The sequence below is a fragment of the Euprymna scolopes genome, chromosome 19 (genome assembly GCF_053919585.1).
Source record: "Euprymna scolopes isolate OS-2025 chromosome 19, ASM5391958v1, whole genome shotgun sequence".
Lineage (NCBI taxonomy): Eukaryota > Metazoa > Mollusca > Cephalopoda > Sepiida > Sepiolidae > Euprymna > Euprymna scolopes.
In genome coordinates, this window is record NC_136500.1 from 126,950,453 (window position 1) to 126,962,536 (window position 12,084).

The following is a 12,084-nucleotide window of genomic DNA, read 5'->3' on the forward strand; positions in this document are numbered from 1 at the left end:
AAATGTCATATCAGAAGATTAAGCAATGAAATTTACCATATAAGTGTATTTCTGTACAAGGAATCTGAATATGCTACTGAAAATCTCCAAAAATTAATGGTTTCCACATAATCTGCAGTAAATGCACATAAATATGCTGCAATTCCTTAAAAATTCTATATATCCATTAAAAGAAAAAAGTTAAAGAACTCAAAGCTGAATTGTAATGCATTATATGTACAAATAATTGAAATCGAAATCTAGGACGGTTTAAGGGCAGTTAACCATTTTTTTTCTATCGGAGATAAATCCTGTGTGCCTTTTTTTTTAAAGACGATTATGTGTGGTTTTAAGATCTTTGCAATTATGAGAGGGTGGGAAGGTTGCCACTCTGACTTTGGGTTAATGATAGAGCTAAGGAAGTTAGAAAATATGCGCTAATCTGAAAAAAAAATTGATAATCTTTGTAAATTTTCTTGTATAATTTTGTCAATGAAAAGAATACTTATTTCACGATGATATAATAACTATGCCTGTCACCAGTCATGGATTCTAGTTGCATGATTGCAAAGCCTCTTATAGGAATCACCTTGATTCTTATCCATATGTACATTATCCTGTTTTTTTTTGTTACAGGTGTTACGTAATTTCATTTAATGTAATTGTAAAATCTTAATATCATCTGATAACTCACCTGGGCTGTTTGTCTAACCATCAGGTAAGGGATGTTCCCATGTAGGGGGTCAGGTGGGCCACTGAACTCTGGAAGGTTAAAAGAATAATTATTCAGTCGACATAAAGAGTAGAAAGTGGAAATTGGGTTTACATTCAGCAGCCTTGTGACTTACTTCCCTCTTTGCTTCTCGAAATTTGCCAAAACTAAACTATTTGTTCCTTGTACCATCTAAGAGATGCCTTTGATAGTTTCCAGACTTTTTTCTACAGGCATTTAAAATTATAGACTCTTGAAAATTCAGTATGTTTATTGCTATTGGCAATGAGTAGAGGGAGAAAGGAAGATCATTTATGCAGACCACAAACGTGTTTACAATGGGCTGTGTGTTTGACATGCCTGATCTATAGTATCAGACTTGACTGACTTGTTAGTTGTTGGTATAGACCAATTCATACTCTCCAAGAACATCAGTTTTTGTGGAAGAAACCATATAGCTGCCAACGTAATGAATTCAGCAACTAGCTTGATGTTAACACCAGAGAGCATAGTAATTGAGACACTGACATACAGACAAATGTCACCCACAGTTGATTCAAGACAATATAGCAAAGACTGGACATCCGCTATGGTGTCGACAATAAGCCAGATCATCAGTATAGTATAAAATGTTGAATGATCTTGCGTCATGATCTGAATGTTAGATTAGAAATCGTGGAATAATGCTTTGATGAAATTATTGTGAGATTTTAAAAATAAACAAAACTGATTTCTAGGCTAGTTAGTTATGTCGAGAAACAAACAACTGGAATAGTTAGAAAATAGAAAAATGTCAAAGCAAGTTTTATAACTGATTAGTGAAGATGTCTCTAGGCTGGTTCTCATTGATGAAGACTCAGCTAAACATTCCCCACACCCCACTCTTCTATACATAAAGAAGCCGGAGGCAACTTTCTAACACCAAAATATAGTTCCTTTTGTGTTTTTTTTTCATTTCTTCAATGGTAAAAATACAACAAGATGTTAAGAGAATTCTTTAATAGAAGTTTTTACTCTTTCTTTTTGATTAACGTTACCCCCAGCAAAAAAATGCGCCTAACCATTGCTTTGTGCGTGTGTGTGTGTGTGGGGGGGCACGTTATACAAAATTATGTTGTATCAAAATTAAACTAATTACATCAAATTCGTTTCCATTTTTATAACCACCCAATAGATAAAAACGAGGCCAACAAACGAATTATAAAACACATACTAGTTGCTTCTTTGATACCAGTAGCTTGACGTCGAAGGCCATGGCGGAAATCTGGGTGCCCTTTTTCTACAATATATGTCATCAATTTTAAAACCTGAAAATAATTTAAAAAAACAATTTACACAAATATAAAGGTAAGCTTTTTTTATCCTCCAAAATAAAATTTATACAATAGTTTTGCATTTGTTAATAAGACACACACTCACACAAACATCCAAATGGTTAGAAGCGTTGTCGACTAGACAGTATACTAAGTTTGAAACATAGGACAGTCTACCTACACTGAAAAGCCATGATGCAGCAACACAGTCCATCTATGATTAACTGCATCTGCTGCATTCTTGAGTTGAGCATAGCAGTAAGTGAAATCGTTAAGTACCATTAATAATAATGCAAAGCTTTTCATATAAAAATAGTGGGGTTTTGCAAGCTGATTCTTTTGTTATTATTTCTGAAGTTATTCAGTTTATTGTTAAAATATTTTTGACACTCGTGCTATTTTGAGATTAGTCAGATAATTTATTTGTAAAATAAATTCTTCTTTTAGAAACGAAATCTAATAATGTGGCAGATTTAGTTTTTGAAAATTGCTTTTGTTAATATTTTCCAGTGCGAGGAAAGATATAAAAATATCTACCATGTTTGGAAATTTCATTAATTATTTTCAAGTTTCACTCACACAAACATCCAAATGGTTAGAAGCGTTGTCGACTAGACAGTATACTAAGTTTGAAACATAGGGCAGTCTACCTACACTGAAAAGCCATGATACAGCAACACAGTCCATCTATGATTAACTTAAATTAAGAAAATAGAATATCAAACATACAAAATTTCCAGTTATATTATTAACCCTTTATGACCCAAATTATGATATAGATAATTAAATAAAAATGTTATTGTTAATTTTGTGACCTGAATGATGTAGATGATTAAAAAAAAATTATTGTTAATTTTGTGACCCAAATTATGATGTAGATAATTAAATAAAAATGTTATTGATAATTTTGTGACTTGAATTATGATGTAGATGATTAAAAAAAGTTTTATTGTTAATTTTGTGACTTGAATTATGATGCAGATGATTAAAAAAAAAATTTTATTGTTAATTTTAGATAGTGGCATACTGAATGTAAGCAATGGACAGTTGCAATATGGAAGTGTTGGACACCTCCCCAGATACTGAACTAATGCATACAAGGTGTGTTTGAATCAATTCCCACTTTATATGCTGTTATATTCATTTATTTACGACTTGAAAAATTAGTTCAATCAGGTTATGAATGGTTAAGAAAATTTTGAAAACAGTTTCTTCTTACTTTGAGTTTTGTGTGGTAGGATCTTTTCTCCAACTGACTGACCAGAAATTCAAGCAAACTAATGCAGTATCCAGGCGATTCATAGCTGATTTCTGATTTGGTTAAAGAGAAAATCAACTTTTTTTTTTCATAATTTTCGAGATGCGAATTGAAAAATTGTATTTTATCCAGACTAAAATTCTCACCTATGTTCTTATATTCAAAATATTTTGGCTGATGTAACCTCTGACCTTTACTAACTTTGAAAGCCATACAGAAATTCTAATTAAATATTTAATCCAAAGAAAGCAGATCATTATCATTTTGTCAGTCATGATTGGACAAAAATTTGTTATTTTTAGTTATTATTAGTGTTGCGACAATTAATTGGAATCGAGAATTGGAAAAATCAGGGATTTTTAGGGTATCAGAATCGGTATCGGAAAAATTTAAGCCTATTTTCCGATGCCTAAATCATTTCTTTAAATTATCTTTTTATTTGATTTTGGTTTAAGAAACAACTTCCACTGCTTGTAGTAATAAAAAAATAATAAATATTTATTGATTTAAACTTCCAGTAAAACTAAAATCTCTGGATCACCTCACAAGCATGTTTTTACGTTCAAGAAAATAAAGGCACATTTAAGATGTTTTTACAGTAATCAGGACAAAATAACACTTTCATAATTAAACATTTTTTTTACAAGTAAGTCGCCACTTATAAAGGCCCGGAGGCCACTCGGGGATAAGGGTTATTGTGTTTAAAGTAATCAATGGGATAATATCGTCGTAATTGCTAGTAATGAAGATCTGATTAAGGGGGCGGTTCAACAGAAACTTGAATATCAAATATATAAATATTTAGAGATTTATAAAGAATCGGATTTAGTAATTGTATTGGAATCAGGAAAAAATATTGGAATCGTCCCATCACTAGTTATTATTGCCTGTAGTAAAGATTGAACCTTCAACCTTTAGAAGATTGGAACTTAGAACTGATTGTTAACTAACATTTTTAACCATTAGGCCATATTTATCCACGTGGACATATAGCCCTGTTGTTAAAAGTATTTGTTAAATATTGGGTTTGATTCAAAATTTGATACCATTTCCCAGAGTTCAACATAAAGATTGCAGAGTTTGATGTAAAGATGCACGGAAGTCACATCAGCAGAAATGTTGCAAATATAACAACCAAGATGAGAATAGTAGTCAATCTATATATCTATAAAAGTGAACGTGTCTGTCTGTCTGTCTGTGTGTCTGTCTGTGTACATTTCCCTACGCAATAATCTAATACAAAATAAAATGGAGTCTCATGAACACAAATAAATACAAACAAAATATAATACAAAATAAAATGGAGTCTCATGAACACAAATAAATAAAAATAAAATATAATGCTCCTGATTTACAAATATTTTAATGGAATATGCTCTGATGATCTCGTTTTACTTGTAGCCCCTCGACGTACATATCCCGACAAACCCGCTTAGCAATAAGATCTCACCCCTTCACTGTAAGATCTCACCCCTTCACTGTTGTTGTCCCTAAATACCAGAAAGCTTTCTATTCTAATAGTTTCTTTTCTCGAACAGCTAAACTTTTGAATTCCCTTCCTGCTGCCTGCTTCCCTAGCTGTACTGATATGCAGAAGTTTAAATATAACATAAATATCTTGTTAATCTTTCCTAGACATGGCCCCAAATAGTAGCCCCTTGTGTCCAAGTGGCGATATGCTTTGTAAGGGGTGAACATGATTAAAAACAAAACAAAAAAAAAAAAAAAAAAAATGGAGGGATTTCCAAAGTAATAATTGTCTAAAGGAAGAATTTATTAGAGCAGAAGGCTTTCTGACATCTAGGGACCTCTAAAGTGAAAGGGTGAGATTTTGCTGCTTGTCAGGTTATAAGCTATAATAATTGAGAATAATAAATTTCTGCCCAATCATGGCTCATCGAACGAGAATGAGCTACCTCCTTGGATTAACTACCCTTCCATTTCTTTCCAAACATATTTTCAGCAGAAACGATGACGTCAAACCTCGGACAGTGGAAGTGGCTCTTACTTGCTTCATTTCTGTGATAAAAGGGATTCAGCATTGCTTGCCATGTAGTTTGAAAATTCAAGAAATGTTGAAACCATAGGTTCCTATTGAGGAGCAAACGCACAATCCAGGAGAAACAAAATGATTAGTTATTACGATGAAATAAGCAAATTGATCTTAATAAGAAAAAAAAGGTTGAACTCACGAATTATCTGTATTTTCATTGGTTAAAAAGAATTGACTGATATTATTTAATCTGCTGACTTAAAGGAATAAAAAAAAAGAAAAAAAAAACGACAAGTAATTTGTGAGACACATTATTTTTTAATAAGACAAGTTAATTATTATTTTCAAATTAATTCACTAAAATTGAGTTTTAACAATCCCACTGAAATCAGAGTGTAAACGATTCCTTGATCGAATTTCAAAGTTTTTTCAGTATGAAAAGAAAATTTTTCAAATAATAAAAAATTATATTGACTTCTTAGTAAGATTTACAACCTTAAAATCTGATACGTGCACAGTTGTTTTTTTTTAATTTATTTACAATCCTCACCCTTCCCACAATGCAATATATTTTGTTCAGTTTTGGCTGATTATTTTAAGCATATTTGTACCCACAAATAAAGGGGAGTTTTGTAGGCAAAAAAATACATATATAAATATCGATTATGAAAAAAAAAAAAAACTACACCATTATAAAGTTCATTCTTCACTTAACAATCGAAAAAAAAATTTGTATTGATTGGATAATTATTTGATTTTTGGTTCATCAAGAACTTGTTTACATTGGACTTGAAGGCCTTTTAAAAGAATTGAAACATCAATTAAGGTTGAAAAGCAACCAGAGAAAAAGGATACTGTTGACATCATCGTAAAGGTATCCTGGGATCGGGTTATCATCATCAGATGTGGCTTTCATCAACAAACTAATCTGTTTCAAAGAAAAAAAAATTAAATTATTTACTTTTCATTCGTTGCAAGTCAGATTATAAAAAGCAATAAATATATAAATTCAAGAAATCATATTTTGTGATGTTATTTAGTTTTTCGGTACTCATGCAGAATAAGGGCCATGCTATTATCAGAATTTTCTGAACAGTTTATATAAAATGCCAAAAGGTGCCGAAACACTGAATGAATGTAATCAGCAGCAAATGTCATTTAAGAAAACATTTGCTATAATTGGATTATCATATAAAAAATAAAAACAATTTTTATCTTGATTTGAATAAAGAAGAAATCATGAATTTTTTTTAATCATACAAAAACAAAAAAAATTTAAATCATACAAAAAACAAAAAAAAATTTTTAATCATACAAAAAACCAAAAAATTTTTGAAATCATACAAAAAAACAAAAAATTTTTTTAATCATACAAAAACAAAAAAAATTTTAATCATACAAAAAAAAAAAAATTTTTAAATCATACAAAACACAAAATTTTTTTTAAATCATACAAAAAACAAAAAAAATTAAATCACACAAAACAAAAAAATTTTTTAATCATACAAAAAAAAACAAAAGATTTTTTAAATGATACAAAAAAAAATTTTTTTTTGATTTGCTATCAGTTGTTTGTTATTCAAAAAATAAATATTTATTCATGAAACTTACCTTAAATGAGTGTTTTTCCTTGATTTTAAATTCCTTAAAGTTTCATAAAATTTAACCAATAATTCATTGTATTTATAACAAAAAAAGTATTAATTGGAATTCATCATTCTTATTAAGATGATTAATTTGTATTATTTATTCATTTATTTATCGCGAACTATTATCCTTATCTTTTAGTTGTTGTTTCACAACGTTTCGGCCAACTATTCCTCTGGCCTTCGTCAGGTGGTTAACCGCGACAGGATAGGAACACCAAATCTCCTAACTGCATCCTCAGCAATTACTGCCTTTCATAGTTGTTGTCATTTCACTACGTTTTTGGACAACTAAGCCTCTGGCTGGTTTTGGATAGGATTGAAACTGCTATCTTCAGACAATGCTCACCTGAAACTGTAGGGATTCAACGTCTCTATACACGGCGCCATGGGCTTTAATCCTACCCAAAGCCAGAGGCTTAATTGGCTAAAACGTGGTGAGATGACAACAACTATGGAAGGCAGTAATTGTTGAGGATGCAGTTAGGAGATTCAGTGTTCCTATTCCGTCGCGGTTAACCACCTGACGAAGGCCAGAGGAATAATTGATCAAAATGTCATGAAACAACAACTAGAAAATGTGGAAGTCCACAATAAATAAAACGATAAATAAACAAACATTGTTTCAATTTTCAATTAATTTTTCATTTAATTTAAGTCATAAAAACAGAAATAATATTTTTTTTCATAGAAAAAATTGGCAAACGTTTGCACGTAACAAAAAAATGTCCAAAATTTTCCAATGTTTTACTTGGAAAATTCCAACAATAGCACGGTCCTTATTCTGCATGAGAACCAATTTTTCAATACGCATGGTCAAAGTTTCTTTTTTTAATGTAAACTTCCTTTACAAAATTTGAAATTTCATCGTTAAAAATGATACACCCCTTTTTCCTCGTCCAAAACTTTTGTGATTTAATTTTCCTCTTATTAGATTACTAGCGGGGATGCCTGGCGTTGCCCGGGTGTTTGGAGGTGTAAAAAAAAAAGTGGTAGTATGAAGAAGGAAAAGAATGTGAAAAAAAAGAGTTGGTAATTATCTTTTGCGCAGGTGGAGGATATTGGCATAAAGACGAAATAAAAAAAATAAAAAAATAAAAAATATTGGTGCTTTTTAAATCTGTCCGGAGGCCAGTTAAGCTTCCTGCTTTCTGCCGTTTTATTTATTTGTTTTCCCCAAAACCAGCTCCCCCAAAAAGGGGGAAATCTGGCAGTGTCTGAATAAATAGTAATTGTCTCCATATGAAGGGTTCCCCTACATTGACCAAGGACCAATTACAGAAGAGATAGTACCCGAGCAAGGCAGCACTAGTGTTCAATTAGTTTTGCTTTATTGATACGAAAAAGACAAACCAACACTCGAAATGAGGGAAATTTTTAAAACTCGATCAAAAAAAAGATAGAGACAATGTCCGTTTGCAAATCTTGGATATTACGATCTGGGAAGTATATGAAAACTCCTCCCAGTTATCCTACCGATGCGAGAACCTGATGCAAAAAGACTTTTGTGGAGATACACAAACATTTGCGCCTATTTTGCCTTTTATATAATAGACTAGCCTGGGTGCCTGGCATTGCTCGGGTGTTTGGAGGTGTGTGTTAAGCAAAAAGAGAAAAAACGTGGTAGTAGGCAGGCAGGCTCGAACCTGTATCGCGAAGAAGGAAAAGAATGTGGAAAAAAAAATGTGACGTCTTTGCTGTTGCGCCTATAAATATTGGACCTTGGCTTACACACTTTAATTATTGTCAAAAATGAGGAAAAAAAAGGAAGTGGCAAATGTTAAAATTAAGATTAATTAATCGAAAAGAGGGGATGACTTTCGAAAATATCAGCGAAAAAAGCGACTCCTCCCAGTAGAAAAGTGCCTAGTTGAGGGTGAAGGAATTAATGTTTTTAGACAATTTTTCGATATTTGTCGTCCGAAAGTTTAAGGTTTTAAATAATACTGGTTTCAACACATTCCGACGCGGCTATCAAAAGTTTTAGGTAGGCATACAAACATGCATTTATACATTTAAACAGATAGGTGAGATTTATATTATAGATTACCGATTAAGCTACTCCAGCTGAGCCCCCCTCCCTTTTTTTAATACTTTCATTCATCCCAAATAAGGCATGTTGCCACTGAAACTTAAGAGGTCACTATGATAGGGGCCAGATTTATGGATGGGGAACCTAACTGAGGAGTTGTGCAGCAAGATATTTATTCACATTACATTTACATTTCTGAATACTGATACTGTCAGTAAAACAATGAGCAGGAAAAGAATTCCAAAGACAAGCCGTCCGAGGAAAGAAACTATCAGAGTAGAAATTCTTTCTAAGGAGTTCTACAGTGAATTATTTAGCAGCTAGTCAAGTGGATCAGGAATATTTTCATTCGGGCGGGGGGGGGGGGTACAAGTGCAGCGAGTTCATCAGTACTTACAAATTGTGATTTTGAAGCCATTAAAATACCAATTACAAAACTCATTTTTGACAATAATTAAAGTGTGTAAGCCAAGGTCCAATATTTATTTTTTTTACAAAGGGGTCATCATATATCAAGGTCCTCAGGCCATTTGAGGATAAGGCTTAATGTGTGTATTGTAGTCATTGAGACAGATACATACTAATAATCGTTGGTAGATGTAATTTGATATAATTAGATCATTTACGAGGACAGCTGAACAAGAACTTGTTTATGTTGGACTTGAAGATAATGATATTGTAGTCAGCTGGAAAGCAGACCAGCGGAACAGAGTTCTACAGGCAGACAGTTCTAGGGAAAAAGCTTTGTTCATGAAATCCATGTTTAGGTTTAGGCAATGATAGAGAGTGGGGGGAATTTATTGATAGTGATTTTGGCTTGACAAATGTTTTTTGTGAAGGATTGGCGAGGGGGGGACCATAGATTGGAGCTCATTTGAACACTTGCCATACAAATCGCAATAGAGCGTGGACAGGATCGCAACGTCTCTTCTGTGGGAAATAAGTTGCAGAGAAGAAAAAAGGGCATCGCAGCTATGGAATAGCTGGAAATGTTGTCTGTTCTGAACTCCTTACATCATTTGTAGACATTTATGCTGACGACACTACCATTTATCGTAGCACATCTAAGACAGTAAACGACCAAGTTCTCTCCAATTCTCTCTCCTCTGATCTTGAGCACGTAGTACAATGGGGTAAGGAGTGGCTGGTTACTTTTAATGCATCTAAAACCAAGCTTCTCTCTTTACATCATCAACATTCTGATCCACATCTGGCATCAATTGAAATGAATGGCTCTCGTCTTCAGGAGGCCTCAAGTTTTGACAAGCTTCTTGGCTTGACCATTACTCCTGATCTTAAATGGAACGCGTACATCAAATCTGTTGCCAAGGCCGCTGGAAAAATGGTGGGATCTTTCTATCGATCCGGTAGATATCTCACTGCTGATGCTATTCTCTATCTATATAAGAGCCAGGTACGTCCAAGGATGGAATACTGTTGCCACATCTGGGCAGGAGCTGCTAGAAAGGACTTGTCCTGCCTTGATAGAGTTCAAAATAGACTTCGTAGCCTCATAGAAGATGTCCTTTTCTCTTCTCTGCAACCTGTTGTCTGTTCTGAACTCTGTCAAGGCAAGATAGGTGCTTCAAGCAGCTCCTGCCCAAATGTGGCAACAGTACTCCATCCTAGGACATATTTGGTTCTTATACAGGTAAAAAATTGCTTCAGCAATGAAATATCTACTGGAGAGGTAGAATACTCCAACCATTTTTCCAGCGACCTGTGACAACGGATTTGATGTGTGTGTTCCATTTCAGATCAGGAGTGAAGGTCAGACCAAGAAGTTTGTCTAAATATGGAGCGTCGTCAAGGTGATAGCCATTTATTTCAATAGAAGCCATATGTGGGTCAGAGTGTTGATGATGGAAAGATAGAAGTTTGGTTTTAGATGTATTAAAATTACAAGCCACCTTTTTCCCCATTGCACCACGTGCTCAAGATCAGAGGAGAGAGAATCAAAGAGATCTTGAGCATTTCTCATCTCAGAAATGTTTCCATAGATAGTAGTGTTGTCTTCATAAATGTCTACGAATGATCTAAGAATGGAATTTGGGAGATCATTGATGAAGATCAAGAAGAGAGTTGGGCCCAGGATGGAACCCTGAGAGACACCAGCATTAATACTGTGAGTTTCTGATTTTTGCCCATCAACTACTACTCTTATAAACCTATCAGAGAAAATTGATTTAATAATTGAAGAGACATTTCCAGCTATACCGTAGCTGGAGATCTTGTGTAGCAGGTCTTTATGCCAAACCCTATTGAAAGCCTTTGATTTGTCAAGAGCAATTCACTAATCCTGTGAGATATTACTGTTAGCACATCAGCTGTAGATCTAGACAAGCGGAAACTATATTGCACGTCACTTAGGATGATGTATCTGTTGAGGCAGTTAATCACTTCTCTGTTTAACACAGATTCCAGTGGTTTATTCATGACACACCGGGATTGGTATGCGCTGAGAGGGAGATGACTGATCGCCTGAATTTTTAAATACAGGGCAGATTAAAGAGGTTTTTACACACTTTTCCAGGGTGTTGGGAAGCATTTCTTCTTAAGACAATGATTAAACAGCTTTGTAAGTATGGGAACTAGTTTTGGTTGAAACTTTTTGATCACTATAACTGAAATGCCATCAGGGCCAGTTGCTTTACTGAGATCGAGATTTTTAATAAGCTTGGCAACATCACGCACAGTTATTTGTATATTGCAGTGTTTTCAGACACAGGAAGAAATATGGGGTAGAATTTGCTCCAAGGTTCTTGGCAAAGAGTTTGGCTGTCTGATGCTGATGAGATTACCTCAGGTCCATTGATGATGGTTGGGATAGAAGACATGCTTTGGTTCAGAACCCTGTTTGTTATTTGCCAAAACTCATGAGATCCAAGCTAGTTTGGATTTGGTGGATTGAGCATATAACTCTCTTGTGTTCTTTATTACTCTTTTACAGTGGTTACTGGCAGTCCTAATGGTGACAGTACATCTATTTCGTTGAAAGCAGTGAAATAGTAGTTTCTGTATGCAATGGCAGTGACAGATTCTGGAGAGAACCACAGCTGGTTTAATGATGAAGAACATTATGAAAGGATTGAAAATGATTAATAAAATAAACAAGATTTGTTTACTTAAGGAAACAATTTATGACACATAT

At 33.6% G+C, this 12,084-nt stretch overlaps 1 protein-coding gene across 2 annotated transcripts in view; it reads right to left on the reverse strand.

Annotated features, from left to right (window-relative positions):
- The window catches only part of LOC145239962 (AP-4 complex accessory subunit tepsin-like), a 28,093-nt gene that overhangs the window by 9,964 nt on the left and 6,045 nt on the right, over positions 1-12,084 (reverse strand). The window contains exons 2-5 of one of the 2 annotated variants that reach the window (XM_080103548.1): positions 6,111-6,183; positions 3,224-3,315; positions 1,905-1,998; positions 674-741 (exon numbers count right to left, since the gene is read on the reverse strand). In XM_080103548.1, coding sequence (XP_079959674.1) covers positions 674-741; positions 1,905-1,998; positions 3,224-3,315; positions 6,111-6,183 — 327 coding nt within the window. The remainder of the gene's footprint in view (positions 1-673; positions 742-1,904; positions 1,999-3,223; positions 3,316-6,110; positions 6,184-12,084) is intronic. The other variant, XM_080103549.1, reaches the window with a different exon arrangement.